Below are 25,389 nucleotides of genomic sequence, written 5' to 3'. Positions count from 1 at the left end.
CAATTAGCGAAATTGAAATGGTAATAAAAAACCTCCCCAAAAACAAAAGCCCAGGACCTGATGGATTTACAAATGAATTCTACCAAACATTCAGAGACAAATTAGTGCCTATCCTTCACAAACTCTTCCAAAAAATTGAGAAGGAAGGGACAATACCAAACACGTTTTATGAAGCCAACATTACACTAATACCAAAAGCGAACAAGGACAACACAAAAAAGGAAAACTACAGGCCAATCTCCCTAATGAACACTGATGCAAAAATCCTCAATAAAATTTTAGCTATCAGAATCCAACAATGTATCCATAAGATAATTCACCACGACCAAGTTGGATTCATTCCAGGGGCACAAGGATGGTTTAACATCCGAAAATCAATCAACGTTATCCAACACATCAACAAAAAGAAATATAAAAACCATATGATAATATCAATAGATGCTGAGAAAGCTTTCGACAAAGTGCAACACCCATTCATGATAAAAGCCCTTGAAATTCTTGGGATACAAGGAACATACCTCAACATCATAAAGGCCATCTATGACAAGCCAACAGCCAGTATCATTCTCAATGGTGAAAAGCTGAAAGCAATTCCATTAAGATCTGGAACAAGACAAGGATGTCCACTCTCACCATTGCTTTTCAATATAATACTGGAAGTCCTAGCCAGGGCAATAAGACAAGAGAAAGACATCCAAGGAATCCAAATAGGAAAAGAAGAAGTCAAACTATCACTATTTGCAGACGATATGATATTATATATAGAGAACCCCAAAAACTCCACAGAAAAGCTAATTCAACTCATCAATCAGTTCAGTAAAGTGGCAGGATACAAAATCAACACGCAAAAGTCAGTAGCCTTCCTATACACAAACAATAAATCCGAAGAAGAAGAAATCAAAAAGACCATCCCTTTTGTTATTGAAACAAAAAAAATCAAATATTTGGGAATAAATCTAACAAAAGAGGTAAAGGACCTATACAAAGAAAATTATAAAACACTGTTAAAAGAAATAGAAGAAGACACAAAGAAATGGAGAGACATCCCCTGCTCATGGATTGGAAGAATAAACATTATTAAAATGGCCATCCTTCCAAAAGCAATATACAGATTCAATGCTATTCCAATCAAAATTTCAATGTCATTCTTCAAAGAAATAGAACAATTATTGATGAAATTCATATGGAATCACAAAAAACCCCGAATAGCCAAAGCTCTCCTGAAAAAAAAAGAAGGGAATGGAGGCATCAGACTCCCAGACTTCAAACTATACTACAAAGCCATAATCATCAAAACTGCATGGTATTGGAACAAGAACAGACATACAGACCAATGGAATCGAATAGAAAATCCAGAAATAAACCCACAGATTATGGTCAACTAATCTTTGACAAAGGAGCAAAGACTATGCATTGGAGCAAAGAAAGTTTGTTCAATAAATGGTGCTGGGAAAACTGGGTCGCTACATGCAAAAGAATGAAGCTTGACCACCACCTCACACCATACACAAAAATCAACTCAAAATGGATTAAAGAACTAGACATAAGACCTGAAACCATAAAATATATAGAAGGAAATATAGGCGAAACACTACGTGATTTGCACATCAAAGACATCTTTACAGACACATCACCCAAAGCAATGATAGTGAAGGCAAAGATAAACAGCTGGGACTACATCAAATTAAAGAGCTTTTGCACAGCAAAAGAGACAATAACAAAAACAAAGAGAAACCCCACCAACTGGGAGAACATTTTTGCACCCAACACTAATGATAAAGGACTGATCACAAAAATCTGCAAAGAGCTGATGAGACTCAACAACAACAAAGAAAATAATCCAGTCAAAAAATGGGCAGAAGAGCTTAAAAGAAACTTCTCTGAAGAGGAAATGCAAATGGCCAACAGGCATATGAAAAAATGTTCAACATCACTTGTCATCAGGGAAATGCAAATCAAAACTACCATGAGATACCATCTTACACCAGTGAGAATGGCACATATTAAAAAAACTAGCAACAACAAATGTTGGCGAGGGTGTGGAGAAAAAGGAACTCTTCTGCACTGTTGGTGGGAGTGCAAACTGGTCCAACCACTGTGGAAAGCTGTGTGGAGATTTCTGGACCTACTAAACATAGAGCTTCCATATGATCCAGCAATTCCACTCCTAGGTATTTACCCAAAGGACACAGAAACATCAATTCCAAAGAACACCTGCACCCCTATGTTTATAGCAGCACTGTTTACAATAGCTCAGCTTTGGAAACAACCCAAATGCCCAAAAATAGATGACTGGATCAAGAAGATGTGGTACATATATACCATGGAATATTACTCAGCATTCAAAAAAGATAAACACATGCAATTTGCAGCAACATGGATGGCGCTGGAAGGGATCATGCTCAGCGAAATAAGCCAAAAAGAAAAAGAAAAATACCGGATGGTCTCACTCATAGCAGGAATCTAGAAAACTTAAATAAGGGACCAGGAAAATGAATAACTATAAGATAGTGAAAATCAAAATCAACAAAAAACTATGAACCAGAGACACTTTTAGGGGGGCGGGAGGGGAGGGATTGGGGTCAGAATGGGGGGGCTGCAATTGTATGGGGAATATAACAATAAAATTTATTTAAAAAAAAAAAAAAAAAAAAAAACAAAACCTAAATGAAGTTACAAAAGAAAAAAAAAAAAAAAAAAAAAAAAAGAAAAGCACAACCAAACAAACAGGAAAGATAGTAATTATACCCACCCCAAACTACAAATCAGAAGTACCTCAGTGATATGTGCACAAAAGTTTTCATCCCAACCCCCAGGAAAGGCAAGGCAGAGTTTGTGAAGAGCAACAGTTCTTTGGTCCTGAGTGGTCTTAAAAACAGCCAGGATTAAGTCAATGTAGGGGCAAACCCCTCAACCTTGTGGCCCCAGGGCCTCCCAACCATGAGGGCCAAATGAGACCCCTGCTGCCCCAGGTCCCTCCTGTGCTTAAAGCCCCAGTTCCTGCTCACAGCCCCTTTCACCTGCACAAGTTTCACACTTTATACAGTCCTTTCATATCCATAGTTTCATCAGTCTTCCCGCCTACCTTTGACTCCAGCTGCAGTGTGGTCTTCATTAAATCAGCCTCTCACAACACATACAAATCATGATTCTGGTGACAATTGGAAAACAGTGCCTGCCTAGAACAGAATTACTACATATTGTGTACAAATGTGTTTTAAAAATTTGCTCCTTTTTTCATTTTGTAATCTAAGTCCATCATAGAAAACTGAGAAATGACAAATAAGCTAAAAGTAAAAGAAATCAACTAAATCACTCAGGGGTAAATCCTTCCAGAAAAGCTTCTTTTTCTTTTTCTTTCTTATATAAATACATTCTTTTCTACTCTCCTAAAGCCTGCTTTTCTCATTTAACACAAATATCTTTATATCCATGAACACATGTCTTTCACCAAATTCTGTGGATTCAGAGTCACACTGTATAAATATGAGACTTTGCTTTGACTATATATAGAGAATAGATTGGTTATTATTTCACTTGTTAAGATAATTTGAGAATTACACTTAAATTTTTATATGTACTAACTAGGAAAACTAAGCCTTTACATTTTATTTTACATATTTTTCTTTTCTTTCAACCATGCATGACCTCTTGATGTCCCTAAGCCAAGAAATATTTATTCCAAGACTCAATTTAGAGAAAAAGAGTGAGATATACTGGTGGCAAATTTTAAGGGGCCCAAAAGCCACAATAACAATTTTAGTGTTTTTCCTATTATTACAAAATTCTTTCACAATATTATGTTACTGTATCCTTATTATAAGGATTTAAAAGTGTTTATCATATTGCAGTCACTTAAGTAGGAAATTCATAAACTTTTGTCTGTCTCTGCAGCAGCTCTGTAGCATGTATTGGCTTATTTGAATCTAACCTTTACTGCAGCAGTAACACATGTCACAGACTTGACCTGTTATTCTCCTTTTTCCCTTTAATACACACTTAAATAAACCAAGAAACATGTTTTTTTAGAGTTCACCCTGTGTGCCACTAACTTTCATGACACAAGCACCTTGTATCACACTTTGGAATAAAAGTGAAGGAGTTCCTGTGACATGTGGGAAACACCTTTGGCCAGGAAACCAGGACACTTAGCTGGAGGCCTGCAGTCAACTCACAGAAGTGTGATTCAGACCAGTCACTCCCCCTCCCTGAGCCTGTTTCCTCATCTACATATTAGTGTCCTAACACTGGCTCAACAACCATAGGAATGATGTGGAGAGCAAAGAAATCATGAATGCCAAAGCCAGTTGGAAAACCAAAATGTTCTATCTATCTATCTATCTATCTATCTATCTATCTATCTATCTATCTATATAAAACTTTATCAGAGATGTGAAAAAGGAAAAACAGTACAATGTTTTATTCAATGATATAATATATTGTATTTTTTTAAAGATTCATTTATTTATTCATACAAGCACTGGGTACAGTCAGAAGCACGGGAGGGTGAGAGAATTCACCAGAGCCAGAGCGGGGAGCAGAACAGGCAGAAGGACCAAAGTACACTGCTGAGGGGAGCAGCGGGCGGCAGGAGAGGTCTTCGCTCCATGTGGGACCCTCCACCGGTGGCCGGGGAGCAGCTGGGGATCAGAGGCTGCGGGCAGCTTCGCAACCCAGCGCTCAACCGCTACACCACCAGGGAGGCCCAATATACTGTATTCTTATAATAAAATATGATAGAGAAAATAAAATGTTATTTTAAAAATCATAAGGAAGATAAAATACATTTACACTACTTAATAATACATTTCACATTATCTGTTACAAGAAAATTCACATATAACTGAACTCTCACAGTTCAAATCTACATCATTCAAGACTCAACTCTTCATACACTGATGCTATAAAAAGGATTTAGATAATCAATGTTGGAGAACTGTGGTCTTGACACTGACTACTCATTGAAATCTCAGAGAGTGTTGAATTTTTAGTAGACTTCATTTTATTTAAGAGCAGCTTTAGGGTCTCAGTAAAATTGAGGGGAAGAAGGTCCTTCCTGGTGGCACAGGGGTTAAAATCTCAGTGCTATCAAGCTATCACCAGCCACCGTGGCATGAGTTCGATCCCTACCCAGGGAGCTAATCCACATGGCGCAGCAGACCTCTCCTGACTTGCCTGCTGCTCCTCTCAGCAGTGTATTTCAGTCAATCTGCCTGTTCTGCTCCCCACTCTGTCTCTGGTGAATCCTCTCACGCACCCCCATTTTTGACCTACACCCCAGTTTCTTGTATGCATAAATAAATAAAAATAAATCTTTTAAAAAATTGAGTGGAAGATACACATACATAACCTCCCTATTATCAATATTTCCCCACCAGAGTGTTATATTTGTTATAATTTTGAACCCACATAGACACATCATTATCAAAAATCCATATTTTACATTACAGGTCACTTTTGGTGTTTTACATTCTGTGGGTTTAGAAACATGTATTACAACATGTATCTACCATTGTGACATCTATATGGAGTGGTTTCACTAAGATGAAGACCCTCTGCGTTCCACCTATTCAACTCATTTTCCTCCTTAGCCCCAGGCAACCACTGGTCTTTACTTTCTCCATAGTTTTGTCTTTTCCAAAAGGTTATATAGCTGTAATCAGACAGCATATAGTCTTTTCAGGTTGGTTTTTTTTTCACTCAGTAGCATTCATTTAAGTTTCCTCCATGGCTTCTCACAGCTGGAAAGCTCATTCCTTTACATGACTGAAAAACATTCTGTTGAAATGTTGTGAATAATACACCATTGAACAAATAATGTTTCATCAATACACCATAGTTTATTTATCCATTGCCTACAAAAAACATCTCGGTTACTTCCAAGTTGGCAGTTTTGAATACAGGTTTCCCCTGCTATCCAAAAGTAGAGCATTCTTGGTAGGCTGTTTTTTGATTCTGGGAATGTTATTGCCACTAATTTATATAGACACATTTTAAGCATTTCCAGACCAAAAATAACCTACCAAATCATACCAAATAGGAATGTTCAACTATTATATATCAGGGGAAACCAGTAAAGCTACTATAAACATCTTTTTGCAGGTTTTTGTAAAGACTTAAGTTTCAGTTCTTTTTGGTAAACATCAAAGTGTACAATTACTGGATATATGATAAAAATATGTTTAGTTTTGTAAGAGACAGCCAAATTGTCTTCCAAAGTGGCTGTAGCACTCTCCATAGCCACAGCAATGAGTGTGAGTTCCTATTGTTTCACATCCTCATTGGCATCTGATGTTTTCAGTGTTGTGGATTTTGGCCATTTCAGCAAGTATGAAGTGGTATCTCTTTGTTATTTTAATTTGCGTTTCCCTGCTAATATATAATGTTTTCCTGCTAATATACAATGTGGACCATCTTTGCATGTGCTTATTTATTTGTATATCTTCTTTCATGAGATGCCTGTTAAAGGTCTTGGCACACCTGGGGAGCTTTAAAGCTATCAGTGCCCAGGTCATCCCCTGAACAGTGTCACTTTCGTGAGCGTGGGAACTGTATGGTTGTCCAGGGCCCGCAGTTAGAAGGTCTGCTCTGGACTTAGTGTTCTGCTGTCATTGTCTTGAACTTCTTAATAATTTTTGATGGATGTACATTTTCATTTTGTACTGGCCTCTACACATATATGTAGCTAGTCCTGTCCAAAGACTATTTGGGATTATCTGGGAATTGGAATTTTTTTTAATGTTTTTTTTTTAAAGATTTATTTTATTTATTCATACAAACGCTGGGTACAATCAGAAGCGCGGGAGGGTGAGAGAATTCACCAGCGCCAGAGCGGGGAGAAGAACAGGCAGACTGACGAAATACACTGCAGAGGGGAGCAGCGGGTGCGGCAGAAGAGGTCTGCTGCACCATGTGGGACCCTTGCCTGGCAGCTGGGGATTGAACCGGCACTGCAGAGGCTGCAGGCAGCTTTGCAACCCAGCGCTTAACCACTGCACCACCGGAAAGGCCCCAGCATTTTTTTTTTTTAAGATTTTATTTATTTATTTATACAAGCAGTGGGTAAAGTCAGAAGCGCGGGAAGGTGAGAGGATTCACCAGAGCCAGAGCGGGGAGCAGAACAGACAGACTGATGAAGTACCCTGCTGAGGGGAGCAGCGGGCGTGGCAAGAGAGGTCTGCGTGCCCTGTGGGACCCTTGCCTGGCAGCCGGCGGGGATCCAACCGGTGTTGCGGAGGCTGCGGAGGCTGCGGGCAACTTCGCAGCCCAGCGCTCAAGCGCTGCGCCACCGGGGAGGCCCTGGGATCAGAATTTTTTAAAGGGCACAGGTCATTCTAAGGTGCAGCTAAGCTTAAGAACCTCAGATCTAGAGCAGGGCAGATCAGCCTTGGCACTACTGACATGTTTTGCTGGATAATTCTCAGTGGTGGAGGTCTGTCTTGTGTGTCTTAGAGGGTTAACATCATTCCTGGCCTCTACTCAATAGATGCCTGGAGTACCAATCCCAATGTGACAACTAAAAATGTCTCTAGACATTGCTATGTGTCCCCTGTGGTAACAATTGCCCCTGGTTGAGCTACTGCTCTAAAGGAAGGGGAATAATATCTTTATTTCACTTAGCTGATTAAATCCATAGTGTGGAGAATGAAAATTAGCTATTTCAACTGAAATGATAAGAATGAGTATCTTCTTTTAATCTGTATCAGAAAGGTTGACAACTTTCTGTTCTTCTTTAATATTTGCAAGGTTTGGGGGACAAATTAGAGGCCCTAGCTTAAATTAAAGAGGTAAGTAGTTTCTAAGGTGCTCTGGGAAAAAGGATTAATTCAAAGAGTATTGGTTGGGGGAGGGGGGTAGGTTTGTTCCCTAGAACCTGAGCGTCAAGATTTTGCAGGTATCCAGCGCTACATTTTCTCTGGATCACATTTCTTGCTATGCAGTAGTCAGAGCACTAGAGCTGCTAAAGAAAATTACCTGCAGAGCCTAAAATAACTTCCAATAATAAAGTGGATGTTTGCTGGGACCTTAAAGTCAGTCAAGAGGCTGAGGTATAAGGTAAAAAATAAGAGGCTTTCCTGCTGGGAAGAGGGCAAAATGTACCAGACAACAGCAGCGCCATCCAAATGCTTTGCTCACAAATTGAAGTAGGACAAAGGAAATGCTCAGGTTAGCTTTAAAATCTACATAGAAGTCAAATCTACAATGCTTCCATCTTTTCAAAAAGTGACTAATACGTCTTTTCATCCTTCCTTCTTGCACACAGTGTTCTCTCCCCAGGGAGACCCCATGACTCCTGCCCTTAGTGAAAATTGCCTGAAATTGTACGCTAATGACTTGAAACCCTGAGGATGTTTATTATGTTTTTTCTGTCATGTACTTGGAGTTTGGTTTCAGAACAAATGTATTAAAGAGCAAATACAAGCTGACAGTTGGTTTTCTCATTTGAACTGATGAAATATATGACTATATTAGACATATACATGTATATCTAGATCTACATATAAAGTTTATTTTATCTGAAGGTGCTTTTTTCTTTCGGTATCAGCTCAACTCATATATATTGTTGAAATATCTTTTTACATAATAATTATAAACATGTATTTTACCATCCTTGAAGATGGTAACTAAAGAAAGTATACAGAAAGCTTACTTAATCATTGTAGTACGAACAGCTACTTGTCTTGAACATCACCATGTGCCAGGCTCTCTCTGGAGCCACTTGCTCCTTTAATCCTCACTTCCACTCTAAGATATAATCAGTGTCCAGTGTCTCTTATTTGGTTATTCATTTTAGAGATGAGAAAATGCAGATTGGGAGAAATGAAGGGACTTTCCCAAGGCTACGTGTCAGTGCCAGGGTTATAAACCCAGTCCACATTCTGTCCTCTGTGCCATGCTGCCTGTCTCTGTCATCTTTGTTTTCTGATAAAGTGGTAAATATAAATGCCAGTTCTTGCAAATGCGCTATCATAAGTGATTTTATAATCTATTATATTTATATATTTATATAGATGAAGATTATATTATATAAACTATAACATCTATCAGAGGCATGCTGAAATTGGGCTTTAACATTTAGATGGTGGGGGCCTCCCCTGGGGGCCTCCCCGGTGGCGCAGCGGTTGAGCACTGGGTTGCGAAGCTGCCCGCAGCCTATGCAGCGCTGGTTCGATCCCCGGCTGCTCCGGGGCCACCGGAGGAGAGTCCCACATGGTGTGCAGATCTCTCCTGACGCCCGCTGCTCCCCTCAGCATATTGCTTCGGTCCTTCTGCCTCCTCTGCTCCCTGCTCTGGCTCTGGTAATTCTCTCACCCTCCCGCGCTTCTGACTGTACCCAGTGCTTGTATAAATAAATGAATGAATGAACGAATGAATAAATAAATAAATAAATCTTAAAAAAAAACCAAACATTTAGATGGTGGTAAAATCATGGACAGTTGTGCTCAACAAGCAAGAACTTTATCCGCGACATCTAAGTTAAAGTTCAACTGTTGCGAGTGTGAGCTACAGGCTCTTGGGACCGAGTCTCCAAGGGGTTCCTCCTCCACCTGCTAGCTGGGCAAGCCACATCTGTCAGGTGTATACCAGGACACACTCAGTGGTGCTCAGATTCATACTAACCAGAGGTCCCACTGACCGCAGGGTACACAGAAGTCTGACATTTCACAATATTCTGCCACAGAACTGAAATACTCTTGCAGAGCAGAACGTTGCTCTAGGAAGAACCAGAAGTGGTTTGACAATAGTCTCTAAGTATCACTGAGTTGAGGACCCCACAGTCACTCCCTTCCTTTCTGCTCCAAAGCATAGTGACTCTGTACAGGACTCTGCATATGCCCACTGAGTGTACAACCACTTAAGAGTATTTACAGGCTCCTGTCTAGGGTGGTGTTCTAAATCTAAAGAATGTACATTGATAATAAAAACCTAACATAAGAAAGGATTCTGAGTTCAAATGAAAGCCAGTGTGCTGCCTGGCAATTGCATTCTGTTGTTGAGGTGAAAGCCCATAATATTGCATCTGTCTTCCCAAAGTAAATCTTTTCTTATTCTGTGAGAAAATTGCAGAGATTGCAAAAATGCACACTTTTCAGTCCCAGTGTCACAGCCCAGTGGGTGAGATGTGAAAAAACAAAAAAAAAAAGCTGAAGTTCTCATTAGATGATATGGCAAGCCCCTGGAGCTACCAGACTAGCAGTTCCTGGGGAATCCAGCCAGCTACCCAGAAGATGAGGCTCTATTTTGAAACCTCCTGTCACATTTCTTTTTGAAGGTACAGGTTTGAGTGTGAGGTTCCAATACCTAAGAGAGAACATAAAGCAGTTTGAGTCTAACACCATCTGGAAAGCCTTAGGAGATTCACATTATCCTTGCACTGCCACCTTGAAGAAAAATCAACTCTGATTTTTAGGAAGGAGGGAAGCTATTTAGGTCTGGCTGGAATCATGCCCCCAGTTGCTCTGGCAGAACACACCACTTTCTCTCTTTACATGTTCCCTTTAAAGAGACTAATAGGAAGAAATCCAACCATAAAAGTCCCAAATGAAGCTCCACACACTGCACTCCACTACCAAGTCGCTGAGTTGGCACTCGTAGACATGACACCATACCTGCAGACTCAGTCAGAGAAGTGGCATTAGCTCTGTATTCCAGGTGTCAGAGATGAGAGCCAGGCCATTAACAGTCAGGCACTCGAGTGCCACCAGAATCAGCGAAGAAAGCACAACATTTCCAATACCTTTCTCTCTTGTGACCTGTAATATCAAACACATTATGCAAAGGCATATTCTAAACATCATTGCTCTAGACACCATCAAGGACTCAATTCTTGCCCTAGAGTATTTAGAACATGCCCATCCTTCTTCTGGTCCTCATAATTTTACATTGACTTGAATGATACATGTTCTGAGAGGCTTGACTACTGCACATACTGCTGAACTACTAGATTTATTACACAATAGTGAACTTCAGGAGAAAGGTATTTTATTTATAGCACCACTGTATCACAATTTAATTTCCTTTTTACCATGGCAACATGAGGCAACATGCACAAATTCTGCTTTGGTGGAATCTCACCAATAAAACATATTTAGAATCCTACTTTGATGGGGGGAGCGGTGGCTGACTGTTAAACTGTGTTTACCCAAAAGCTCCTGAAAATTCCAAGCAGATTATATGATGTGCCTAGACAAGAAAGGGGTGGGATATATGGCTGGATTCAATTGGGAAGTGCCTTGTTGTGTTTCTGCAGGACTCACTTTAAACCAAGTATGTGCTCAACTGTAGTATTAAAGCTCATTTCATAGAGCCCTAAGTGCTGTGTATGGTGTTACCTTTACACTAGCATTTTTCAAGGCAGGGGAGGGTCTGTCTATTCAGCGTGGGGTCTCTATATGGTCCCAATGGGGGGGGGGCATTCCATTTAAGAGAACTTTATTTTCCTCCTACTCTAACAAAATCTTAAGAAACTTTTGATTTCAGGAAAGAAAACTGTTGCATTGTCGTATAAAATAACAAAAACAACAATGGTACGGTATCAACTTATTGTAGAGTATCTGTGAGTCAGTTGAATTTTCCTACACTACAATGATCTTGTGATGCAATGGCATATATGTCTCTATTTTATTACATCCACTCAGACATAATTTACAGGAACTTTCATTGGTTTAAAATCAGCCAGAATATCTACCCAAAGTTCATATGGAGTAGCATTTTCCTACAAACTAATTTCTTAGTTTATTTATTCCTAATTTCTAATTAGTTAATTTGCTTTCCAACCTTAATGTCCCTCAGATTACATTATGACCTTGGTGCAGCAGGTGCCATCTTCAGGAGGCTGAACAAAGAAATGCTTATAATAAGATCTGGACCTTGGGGGTGGATTCTGGAATGTAAGCCCATGCCTCTGCTTCAGTGCCACATCGTCTGTGTTTTATTTCCGATGCACTCAGTGGGTGACTGGCCCTATGTTTGATGTGAGATATTTATGTTATAATGAGCCTGGAAGGGCTAATTCTGATGTGAATAATGAGCAAATTCTATACCCACTATGGGGATGTTAAGATGGGGATGCTAGGCTTACACCACTTTTTGAGTAAAACTGAGTTTATTTCTTTTAAGAGTAATATAATTTTTCTACCATAGCTAAAAGTGAAAAGCTGAAAGACAAAAGCTTTCTGTTTCACCCACTCACCCACAACCGACAAATTTAAACTAAAGAAAATGAAGAGATTTGAATAGAACTGTAGAGAAATCAAAATGTCAAGTTATTAGTCTTCAATACTGGGTTTATTATGAAACATGTGATAAGTTTTCCAAGTTGCACATTTCATAAAACAGAATTTGCTCCTATGCACACAGTAGAACTCTGAGAACTGAGAAGAAAAGAAACAGAATGACAACTTTGAATTTTTCTGTGTGAAAAAGACACACAGAGAATCAAGGTAGCACTCCTTGGTGTCATGTGGGAATGATGGGTTTTCCAGTAGCTTCTATTTGTGTCTTTAAATAGGAAAAAATTGGCTTGAACATTAAGCCTATCATGAGTTTTGATGGCAACATTTTGATATATTCTTGAGATTTATATTTATCAAGGTAATGTTATGACACTATATGTCTCAGTTGTGCATCAGTGAAAATCAACATGTGTATAAACACCCCATGAAGTTCACCAGTAAAGTTCAATGCTATCCTTTAGCCTATGGTAATCAGTCACAAAATATGTGTTTCTCTGTCTTTTTAAATAAAGTGGGGGGTATTATTAATAGAAATACACTGTAATATCATTATATAACACCTTCACAACTGGCCTACTTATTTCCCCCAAGTTTTCTTCTATAGTTGAAATATTATATATTTCCATCTTCTAAATATTCTTTTTCTTATATTCTAAATGGTTATTATGGCCAGAATCTGGCCACCTGCTGTATCAAGTAGCATCCTATCTTGGGAATAGGAGTAAATACATTGTGTGATGACAAAGACAGAACTGAAGTTCCTTTATTCCAGTCTTACACTTAATTATATTTCTGTTTATTTATTCTCAACCTCATTCCCAAACTAAACCTGGGGTGGTTCCAACTCACCCTCAAGGTCACATTATTTATTGATCCAAATTTTTAAAAAATAAAAGCCATTGAGAGAAACTCTCAATTGCAGCAGCCTCACTACACCATACCATTCATAACTGTAAATTCCTTCATGATGAAGCCTCGTTCTCTAACCTTACTCCATACACCAAACCCGCACAGCTGCAAGTGCAGCCAGGAGCCTCACAGTGGCCGTTTGATCATGATATGCTGGCATCTGTAGCAATGTGGCAAAAATGATGTATTCATCTTCACTCTCCTCTCCCCTTCCAGGTGGGCAGCATGCTGAAGACACCCAAATTACCTATTTGGCTGTGCAACATCAATGGAAATTACAGTGTCCTTTTTAGCACAAACAGGCAGCTCTTATCAGATTGGAAAATGGAACATCTCTTTGATCTGTTCTTTTACAGTGGGAAGCCCTCACAGGAAAAGCCTGTGCATCTTACAGTAGGTGAGCATTTCAGATCCAAGTGCCGCATGCCTTCACGTGCTCAAAGAGACATGGTCACAATGTTTAATAGCTGTGTGGCTATTCCACTAGCTTTGCAGGAAAATGCTAGGCTTGATTTCTGAAATAAACTCATGAATCCTGTGGGCCCAAGCATTGTAACATGGGCATTTTAAACATGCAGTGGGATAGAAGTAGCACAGATCAAACAACTTTTAGGTAAGAGTGGGGGATAAAGGTGGACTCAAATTTCCAAAAAGCCTTCTCTGGGGTCTTTTATCTTTGCACATGAGGCATTTTATGCTTGAGAAAAGAACTGGAAAAGCAAAGGGTAGAAGAATCAGTTGGCTGAGTCTGTCCCACAACCAAACATCAGATGATCACCAGTGATGTAAATATCCAACCTGATAGCACATTTCTGTTCAAATAGTTCAAAAAGCATTTTTGAGGGCTTACTAGACAGTAAGTGGGCTAGATTGTAGGAAAGCAATAATAATTAAGACACAGTCCCAACAAACTTTTAGGAAGTTCCAGTCCAAGGTAGAAGGAGACAACCACACAGGTCACTTCAATTCAATGACAACCATAGATTTGTTTTAACTCATGAGGAAAAAAAAAAAAAAAGACAAGCTTTAAAAACACCTGTAAACATTTGCTCTTTTACAAAAGAAAAAAACATGGTGAGATTGGAAGTCTCTATCTGGGAGCCTTGACTCTTGAAAGGGGCCTTGTTAATTCGATATCTGACTATTTGCAGTTAGCATCACAGACCTGGTGTTAAACAACTTTTCATTATTTTAAGTAAATTCGGAAAAAGTGTCTTAGTGACCATTTTTTTTAAAGATTTATTTATTTATGCATACAAGAACTGGGGTACAGGCCAGAGTTGTGGGGGGTGAGAGGATTCACCAGAGAAAAAGTGGGGAGCAGAACAGGCAGATCTACTGAAATACACTGCTATTTGTGCAGTTCCTGATTCTTTTTCTTTTAATTATGAGAAATATGTATTAGCCCATTTAATGTATTTGGGACATTGATAACATGTTCCTGAAAATGTATTATCTTTTCCATTTTGCTATTTTCTTTGAGGAAAGTATCATTTCTTTATTAGCTCACATGCATCACAAACATTCTGTCTGGACTCCATGTTGAAATTTTCATACATTATTCCACTAAATTCTCCCAACATTTATAGGAGGTGAGTCCTATGATATCCTTGTTTACTGGAGGAAAATGCGGTGCCCCCTAAATAGTTACTAGTATCACAAATGAGGTTGAGAGATGTTATGTTCTTTCTCAGTGTGACCTAGCTCACATGAGACAAACCCATGAACCCAGTTTTCAACTTCCTCACCCTCCTCCCCAATATGCAAAAATACTCTCAGAAGCAGTAAAGTGGTGATCTCTCCCTTTTCCTGTTTTTCCTGACATCTCCAGACCTATGCCTGTCACATGATAGGGCTGCAACCTGCATTTACATGACTTGTCAATATTCACATTCCAAAATACACAACAACCTGGTTATCAGACTTGTTTTTAAGATTTATTTTATTTATTTATGCATATAAAGACTGGAGTGTAGGCCAGAGTTGCAGGAGAGTGAGAGGATCCACCAGAGACAGAGCGGGGAACAGAACAGGCAGACTGGCTGAAATACACTGCTGAGGGGAGCAGCAGGGTAGCAGGAGAGGTCTGCTGCACCGTGTGGTGGCTCCCTGGCCGGGATGGAACTCAGGCCACAGTGGCTGGTGATAGCTTGATAGTGCTGAGAGCTTAACTCATGCGCCACCAGGAAGGCCCTCAGACTTGTTATCTGGGGTCATTTCAACATGCCATCTTCGGGAATCGCCCTCTGCTTAACTAGTAGGAACCCACTTGCTGAGGTCACCTCCTGCCCACTCCTCTTCCCCTTCTTTTCTGGCATGACCTAAAGAGAGTGGGGTCCTAAATAGCACCATTTCTTCCTCAGATACTCATTCCCATCACTGGGAAAGGGGCCAACATGAAGATGAACACACACTGCGGAGACGGCATTCTCCTGTGGAGATGGTCATCAGAACCAAGTGGAGAGAAGCCACCATCAACTGGAACGGAACAGTTCCCTTTTTCTGAAGACAGCCAGAATGTGCAAATGTGCAATGATGCACTCTCTCTGTCTCTTTCTGTCTCTCTCTGTGTCTCTCATCTCAGGTAGTCCTCTGTAGTTGCTCTCAGTGTTATGGGAGTAACAGGCGCTTATGCCAGTGTCTGCACAGCGATGCCTCTGTACTCACATATACAGGTTCTTTCATTTTATTGAGAAGAGAAAATGAAGTCTCTTTCCTGCATGTTATTTCCAAATTAGTCCTATTTTTTGTGTGTGTGATTCTCCCCGAAGATTGCAGAAGCAGGCAACTAGCCTTTATTTGGGGATGAAGTCATTGGTCATGCATCATCAGATCTTTAGTTATGGCAAAAACTCAAACCTTTCCAAAGACTTCCTGGCATGGAAAACATTCCTTTCCAAGGTTACATTTCACATGCCCACTTTAGCAAGTTCTTGTCATTAAAATAGTAAATGTGCTTCTTTGGGCTGGAGGCAGGGACTATTCCTGGTAGCTTAGCATCTATAGCAGTTGACTCATGGGCTTAAATAATCAAGGCAAGCTTATGAAGGAGACATTACTTCTATCAGTGTTACGTTTGCTTCTTTTCTTTATAAACTGGATATAAATACACAGATGGACAAATATATAAATTCAGAAAGAATCCCTGCTTTTGAAGAGATATACACACCCTCATGTTCATTGCAGTACTATTCGCAATAACCAAGAGTTGAAAATAACATAAATGCCCACTGATGAAGGACTGGATAAAGAAAATGTGGGATACACATAATGTCACTACTCAGCTATTAAAAAAGATGAAATCCTATCATTTGCAACAACATAGGTAGACCTAAATGGAATTATGCTTAGTGAAATACAACAAAGAAAGACAAACACTGTGTGATTCCATTCATATGTGGAACATAAATAAAATTAAAAAATGAACTAAATAAAACAAAAATAAACTTCACAACTATATGACCAAATTAATGATTATGAGAAGGGAAGGGGGAAAGTACATGGGTAAATCGGGTGAAAGGATCAAATGTATCATGAAGGACAGAATTGGACATTTTAGTGGTGACCAGGATGTATTAGATGCAGATGTTGATTTGTAATGATGAATAGCTGGAGCCTACATAATGTTATAATGCAATCTTACTTCAATAAAAATGTTTAAAAGTAAAGAAAGAAGTCTGATTCCTAGATAAAGGTATATGTAAAAATAAAATATCTTCTTACGTCGTCGTTCAAAGGGGAAACCAGTGCTTTTTAGAATATAATCTTTCCCTGTCCTGTTGAATGCCCATGTCTCCTGAAGAAATACACAAAGTAGACACATATTCTTTCTAAAAGTACCTAGCCACCATCTAGAACTTTTCCCTACAGGCCTCACTGGTCTGCCAACTCAGAGACTTAGAGCTTTGTATTTACAAGCCAAAGGTTAGCATGTAAAGAACGACTTTTCTACACCGGTTGTCCAAAGTTAATTTGTTAAATGCATTTTCATTTGGCTCGGTGAATATGTTTTAACTCTAAGGAGCATATAGAAAATGAAACTTCAATGTGAATAACAGATTATGTCAAAAGAGAAAGCCAATTTGGCTTGGCTTGCTGATTACAGTATCTTTATCATTGGTGTTTTATTTGGGATTTTAAATCATTAGTCAAATGAGCAGGTCTCTGTAGACCCTGGTCTTAGTCTTAGCAATATTGTGTTTTTCCCGAGATGCATGTCCGTTTTCAATTTATGGACACTGAGTTATTTCTAACTGAATGTCCCTTTTGGAGAAGACTTCTAGAAAGTTTAGAGCCAAATGAGAAATCATAGGAAGTACATCTCACTAAAAAGAACTCGCACAAATGTCTAACAAAAATGGCTTATCTAGGGGGTACATGAGTGTCTCAGGTTAATCTCGTTCATCCTTGAGGACTCAACACAGGAACTTAGTACCAGGACAAAACCAAACCACTGCAGAAGGGAAAGGGAGGCTGACTAGTGTGTAGACAACCAAAAGCACTACCTGGCAGTTTATTGTTCCTTATATAGGCATATTTGATTGGTCTCATTTCTGATCTATTTTCTGTCTCTATGCTTTTTTTCCTTTGAATTTTTATTTATATTATTTTGCCATATTTGGCATGTTATTATAGTCTGTCTTAAATAATTCTTAGAAAAAATCTATAAATAAGTAAAATAAACAGGGAAGGTTAGTTACCTAGGCTTTACATATAACATAATAATGTTGCAATATATAGAGAGGTATTAATCACTATGTCAGTGTTCAGTGAAAATGAGTTTTTGTTTTAACATATGAACAGAGGACCCAGTAATACTTGATTTTTTTGAAGATGAAAACTAAATTCTGTTGGATGCATACAAAGCCCATCTCCTTCGAAGAAGGGCTTGGGGTGACTGATAACTGTTAAACCTCCTGGAGAACATTGTGTGTCTTTTTTTTTTTTTTTAATTGAAGCCAGTGAAAAAACTTCTCATGAATTTCCACAAGGTGGTGCTATAACAATGACATTTTTTCAATCTCATCAAACAAAGCTCAGTGTGGGCAATTTTGTCACACACACAAAAATAGTAAATAATTATAAAGTTGATGTATATTTAATTTCTATGATACTTAGGATTGCATACTAAGTATGGTGGGTAGGATTGCTCTCACCTGTGAGTCAGACTTTCTCCTCCATTCAATGAGGGCAGCAAGAACTGTCACTCAGAATAGCTCCACTTGCATCAGGAAGGCCCTGGACTATTAAAATAGCTGCCTGAGTGTTCCTTCACCTTCTCTCTCATCCCCTTCCAAATTCTTTTCCAACAGAGCACTCAGTTATCTCTTTAAAATTTGAATATGATATATTCATAGTATAGATTCATTTCATGTTCTTAGGGCAAAAATGAAAAATTTAAAATGATCTCCAGTCATAAGATTTAGCTCCTGGATCAGCTCATGCCACTCTCCTTTTTGTCACCATGCTCCATGCAAGCCAAGTTCATCACCTCTCAGAGGCTTTGTGCATGGGTTTCCCTCCCCAGCATCATTCTTCGCATCTCTGCTTAAAAAATGCCACTTCAGAGGGCCAAGTGAACTCTACCAAACTTTCAAAGATGAACTAATGCCTATCTCACTCAAACTTCCAAAAAATTAAAAAAGAAAGAATACTTCCAAATACTCCAATAACTCTAATACCAAAACCAAACAATCACAAGACAAAAAAAGAAAATTATACAATAATCTCCTTAATGAACACAGATGCAAAAATCCTTAATAAAACCTTAGCAAACTGAATCCAGCAATGCATCAAAAGGGTCATACTTCATGATCAAGTGGGATTCACACAGGATGGTTTATCCAAAAATCAATCAACATAATTTACGACATCAATAAAAAAAAATAACTCAAAATAGATCATAGATTTAAATGTAAACATTGAAACTATAAAACTCTTGACAAGAAAACAATGGAGTAAATCTTTGTGATTTGGAATAGGCAATGATTTCTTGGATATAATACCTAAAGCCCTAGCCATTAGACAGAAGACTGATATGTTGGAATACACCAAGATTAAAAATTTTCTGTTTCACATAATCAAAACAACACACAAAAATTTTAAACCACATAGCTGATGAAAAATTGTATTCAGATTTATAAAGAACTCGGATAATTCAATAATAAAAGGATAGCTCATTGTTTAAATGTGCAAATGTTTTGAATAGGTATTTTTCTAGAGAAAAAAATCTATGCATGATTGAGAAAACATACAAAAAAGATGTGCAACATCACTGACCAATAAGGAAATGCAAATCAACATGTGAGATATCATTTGACAACTACTAAGATGGCTATAATCGAAAAGACAAGTGTTGGTGAGGATGCCGGAATCCTCACACATTGCTGGTGGGAATGTGAAATGTGTAGCCATTTTAGAACACAGCTTGGCAATTCTTCAAATATAAAGTTAAATATGAAGTTATCACTTTAGCTCCAACTCCACTCCCTAGATAAACAAAAAACATGTACACACAAAAACTTGCACACAGATGTTGTATGTTTACAGTAGTCAAAAGGTAGAAACACCCCAAAGTTATATCACTTGATAAATGGATAAACAACATTGATATATCCAAACAATTGTTACTGTGCAACCAAGGGGAACCTAGGGACTCCCAGCTGTTCAGGGGTGCATATCCATTTGCACAAAGGGAAAGAAAGCAGTATGTAAAGTGTTAGAGTCAAAGATCTTTAATTCTTGTGTGTGTGTGTGTGTGTGTGTGTAGAGTGTAAGAGAAAGAGAGAGAGAGAGAGAGAGAGAGAAGGAGAATTTCAAATGACAGACTCCTGATCAAACTCTGAAAATTACCCATCCCCTCATGGGCAAATGTCCAGCAAAACAGACTTGGCCCAAAGCGGGGTATCTTAGACCCAAATGCTTGCCAAACATCTAAGACACTTTCTGGCAGGGAACCACAAGAAAGGGGTTAGGCAGGTCTGAGAGAGTTGGGACAGAAGGAGACACCTGAAATAAAAATGTACCATATAACCCACCAGGAGGTCAAGATCCTCTTACACTGTTGATGGGAATGTAGACTGGTCCAGTCCCCATGGAAGAAGTGTGGAGATTCCTCAAGAGACTAAAAGTGGATCTGCCATATACCCCAACAATACCACTCCTAGCTATCTACCACAGGAAACCTGCACTCCTGTGTAGCACTGTTTACAGTAGCCAAGATGTGTAAACAACCTAAATGTCCCAGAACAGATGAGTGGTACATATATAAAATAAAAAAAGATAAACTCATGCCACTTGCAGCAACATGGAGTTGGAAGGGATTAAGCTAGTGAAGTGAGCCAGAAAGAGAAAGATAAATATGGATGATTTCTTTTATATGTGGAATCTAGAGAAGTCAAACAAACAATCAGAGAATGAAAAACTTTAAAACCAACCCTTGCAACTGACCATAGATCTGAGGCACCCAGGAGGGTGGAGGGGGAGGGAAGAAAAAGGGTGGGGAGGGAAGCACCATGGACCGTGGTGGAGGACTTTGGATGCTTTCGTAGTGGGTAAAGTGTGGTGACCACACCTAAGTGCAGAAAACCTATATTGTGAAAAAACAAACAGGCTGTAAAAGGGACCAAGAGCAGCCTCCCTAAGTGCCTCTCACCCTCATGTCTCTTCTGCCATTGTTTCTCTTTCCTCCTTCGTCCCAGGAAGCTGGACCATGGCACCCTGGGAGCTGCAATCCAAGGCAGCTGCATGTAAACAGAGGTGGAGAAAATGCGGCCCATTCACTGCACTACAATGCTCTTCCCCTTGCACAGAGATGCATTCTGTAACATGACAAAATATTATTCAGGTTGAAAAGAAATGGTATATATAGATGGCTACATCCTTGATGACTAAGCAGATGAACTTCAAAATTTATGTAAGTGAAAGAAATCAGTCACAATACACCACTTATATACGTTCCCATTTATATAAAATCACCAGAATAGGCAAATCTACAGAGAGAGAAAGTGCATCCGTGGCTGCCTGGGTCTGCAGGAAGAAGTGAGTAGCAGAGGGGGAGGAGGGGATAAGTGGAATGGGTACGACATATTTTCATGGGATGATGAAAGTGATCTAACATTAGATTATGGTAATAGTTGCACAACTCTGTAAGTAAGGAGCTTAAACAGTTAAACATTTATAGAATGTAAATTGTAGTCAATAAAGCTGCTTTATAAAAGCAGCTATGACGCTGGGTATTGATACCAATTTGGCAAGCTTTAAGAAGCATAACTCTGCCTAGGGGCAAGGGATGGACTAGAATTTGAGTAAAGATTTTAGCACCATCCTCCTCCCAACATAACCAACACAGTTCCACAAAAAGAAACTGGTGTTTGACTTTTTCACATGCTAAAATCAGACCCTCCCTTACTGATCAAGTCCCTTTGCCTCTACCCAGCTTTCCTTTTGCATGAGATTATAACCCTGGGAGAGAAAGGGCATGTGGTCCCTTCCTGAGATGTGCTGCGGGGAATAAGCACTCAGCTCCCTGGGGCCATGGTCTGAGAGCCATTCATGTTGTGCAACATCTAATCAGACATGACCTGGAAGAAAGGCAGGTGCCCTGAAGGGCAAAACAAAACTGGCAGTTAAGCAACCTGCTTGACTGTTACTTAAAAGTAAGACAGATTCACCAACTAAGTGATTTAAAACCACAGGAAAGGAAAATGGTGTGCAAATGAATGGGCTAAGTGAACCCAGCACTCATTGTAGGAAAAATAGCCTCTTTGTTTTGGGTGTACAGAATGGTTCAGAAAGCAGTACTAGATCACAGACAAGATGTGTGTGAGCATGCACACTGAGTCATTTCTGAATTGAAAATCCAATCCAGAATAACATCAACCATACTCCAGAGTCTGAATTTCTAAGGTAATAAAATGGCTAGAGTTGTTATGTGGACATGGTTGTAACCATGGCTTTAAGTTGCTTGTAGTTGCCCCAGATGTTGGCATGTCCAATGAAAAGCCAATTTGAAATCTCTTCCATAAAATGGCATTTCTCATTTCTAAAAAGGAATGGTACACCATGTAAAATACTTCTCTCCTGGCAATGATCGGGGTCACTGTGCCCTGCATACTTAGGTTGAGGCTTCTAGCATCAGAGAAAGACGGAATCACTACCCAAGAATGTAATAGCTAATGATATAAGAGCTGATGGATCTTCTTGTTCTGCCTTCAACATGGTACAGGAAAAACCAAAGAAAATGTGTGTGAACAGCCACTGCTATTCCAACCTACCGGCAACAGCTGGACTGGTTTTTAACAGCTGCTTCTCCCTGAAAATGCTTAGTTTGGGGGTAGTTTTGTTTTCATGGAATCTGCTGCTCAATAAATAGCTCCTAAAACCATCCCGTCCCTTCCATTTTGTCCACTCCTCTTTTTCATGCAGTGCTTTATGAGTTATCTTTTGGCCTGAGAAATAAATTTAATTGGTCCTTTGGAGTTGCTAGAATATATTCTTTGGTGATCTAATCAAACAATTCCCCTTTCTTGATGAAAAGAATAAGAAATGAAAGTAGAGATTGAAGATGATGATGTGTGTGGGTGTGCGTGAATGTGCATGCTTGGGAGAGACAGAAACAGAGACACACAGAGAGAGACAGAGAGAGACAGAGAGAGACAGAGAGAGAGAGAGAGAGAGAGAGAGCTAAGGTATTTCAAGACAGACTGGTAAGGAGTAAATTGCCCAGAAAGCAAGATAGAGAGGAAAGGTAAAATATAGCAACTGAGCAGTATTATAGAAGCCATGACATACCTGTTTAGTCACAAAAACTAACTTCTCATAAGACTAGCTTGCCATTTTGTATCAGATGATAACAGTATTCCCTCCCTGAACTTCAGTTTTATCATATTTAAGTAACTAGAGCTCACAATCTGCTTTCAAAAATAATTGGACTACTGTTATATCTTAAATATTTTAGGTTCCCTCAAACAATAGTGAAACAATCATTAAGAAAAGAATAAAATGATTCCAACTTCAGTTGAAGTTTAATAGATAATAATTTGGCATATGTTTTCAAATATGTGTGTATACTCTTTAAAAGGCTTGAAGAGCATGGAAAATGTTCCCTAATTTTGACTTATGTCCATATTTAGTCAATTGCTCTCTCTGTCCTCACTGCTGCCTCTTGAGTCATAAAGATTTTGTGATTAAAAAATATTAAAAGCCATCATTTTGTTTACACAAACATCTTGACACAAATTGACACTTTGAGACCATGACTGTAACTGGTGGTTAAGGCCAAAGACTGTTTTATGCGATGCCCCTGAAGGGGTGATGGTGAGGATGGATAGTCCCAGGGAAAATGTGAACAAAGTACTGATGGCAGTGGAGACTGATTGAAAAAAAAAATAAAAGGGACTGCAAAACAACCTGCAGGATTTAGTGTTTGGGATTCAGCTTTGGGGATTTTAGCATTTTTAGAACTTCAGTGATTTTGGGGTCACCGATTTCTGCCCCCACTGTTTGATTTTTTTAGAAGGTTGTTGTGGGTCTTTGAAGGATATGGAGAGACTTTCAGCAGTGAACCTCCACGAGGGAATAGTTTGGAAGCTTTATAGGTAGCCGAGGTACTGAAACTGTTTTCAGTTCTGTTGTTGTTACAGCCTGGCAGGGAAAGCAAAAACCTGGAACTGGGTGCCTCGCTGAGCTGTGTGACTGTGTCCATTTGTCGGGTTGTTTTGCTGCTGCAGCTGTTATTTTCAGTGTCGCTTGTCTGGTGCTGCGCTGGGACACCTCGATATCTCCGGGGAGCATCTCTTGTGTCTTCGGTTGTCTTTGTGAACTGGAACCTGACCTATAGTTTGGCTGCCACATACTCCAGGTCTGCAGTGGCAGGAAGACGCCATCTTGGGACTGTGGCCTATTGTTCGGGAGAGGAGCTCTGAGTCCTCAGTGGTGGGAAGATACCATTTTGGGAGCGTTTGTGCTTAGGACTTTAAGACACTGGACATTGCTTTGGGTGAGGGAAATGGCCATTTCTGGCCTCAATAACACTTTCTTTTTTCCTGGTTTGTTAAATAAATTCTATTATTGTTGATCTCAGAGCCTGAGTAGTCTTGCAATTGTGTGCACAGGTGAAGAACTCAGACAGTGACCAGTAAACTATTTGGGCAGTGTCCTTGGCTAGTTTTAGTGCCCCTTGCTGCCCTGTATCAGTTGGTGAGCTTTGATGGTTTGAGAGCATGACCAAAAAATGGCTGCCTATGAGGAAATAAGTAGCATTGCAGTATCAGGCAAATAATGACCCTAAATTAAGCTTGTTACTAAGTTATGACAAGGGGCACTTTGTGTGTGCAGTTCAGAACTACTGATGCCTTTTCCATTAAAGGCCACAGTTGACAGAAAGACTCAGATTGATAAAATGGCTACTCTTCACACTGACCGAGGGTCTTTCCCCTAACACTCCTGCACCGGGACACTCTGTCATCACACCCCACCTCCACTGGACTCCCCACCAACAACTCTTTCAACCTCCCTTGGGTCTATCATCCCTTCAGTTTAGCAACCAGGGAAGTACCCAGTGCAATCTTCCTAGCATGTCAAATCCTAAGAGCACTCTACTACAACAAAGTCAGCCTCAAACTTAAACAGAGGCCACCTACGACTACTGGCTATTTCACATGCTTCTTTAAGCTTTGATTTAAATCTCAAACTTGAAATGGTCTTAGTATCTAATACTGAAATAATGTTTATATAGCAAGAGAAAGATCCCACAGAAAGCATATAACAAATATCCAAACAGACTCATCTCTGTCACTGTTTTTTTAAACTCATAATCAAAACAATATGAAATAGATTACATTTAAGTAGTGTTAGTTTTGCAACATGTTACCCCATGTATCAGCTATCGTAAGCTTCATAAGAAACCTGAAGGTGGATTTAGTACCTTGTTTTCCAGGTGAAGAGAGACATTCAGAGAAGGGTAAGCAAGCTTCCGAAAGTCCTATATCTAGGAAATTGCAAGGACAGGGTTCACGGACTTCTGGTTCCTTCTGGGGCTCCTTCCTCCCATCCCACCCCATGCTCTGGCGATGCTACATTAGCACCAGGTACAGGCTCACCAGTTCCAGCAGACCATTGCCCCGTGTTTATACAACACTCATTCATTCATTCATTCATTCATTCATTCACCTTTTCACTCATTGTCTGCCCCTTCTCCTAGGATATAAATTCCATAAGGATTGGGATTTTTGTCTCCTGTTCA

At 39.5% G+C, this 25,389-nt stretch overlaps 1 protein-coding gene across 1 annotated transcript in view; it reads left to right on the top strand.

Moving 5' to 3' along the window:
- MINDY4B (MINDY family member 4B) overlaps nucleotides 1–15,651 on the top strand; it is a gene marked incomplete at both ends in the record, with an annotated part of 47,495 nt that extends 31,844 nt beyond the window's left edge. The window contains 2 exons of the mRNA XM_084232622.1: nucleotides 13,362–13,542; nucleotides 15,509–15,651. Coding sequence (XP_084088748.1) covers nucleotides 13,362–13,542; nucleotides 15,509–15,651 — 324 coding nt within the window. The remainder of the gene's footprint in view (nucleotides 1–13,361; nucleotides 13,543–15,508) is intronic.
- Between the last annotated feature and the right edge of the window lie 9,738 nt (nucleotides 15,652–25,389).

The sequence above is a fragment of the Talpa europaea genome, assembly GCF_964194135.1.
Source record: "Talpa europaea genome assembly, chromosome: 4".
NCBI classification, from domain to species: domain Eukaryota; kingdom Metazoa; phylum Chordata; class Mammalia; order Eulipotyphla; family Talpidae; genus Talpa; species Talpa europaea.
The sequence above is the reverse complement of the archived record's forward strand: the minus strand, read 5'-3'. Positions and strand labels throughout refer to the sequence as shown.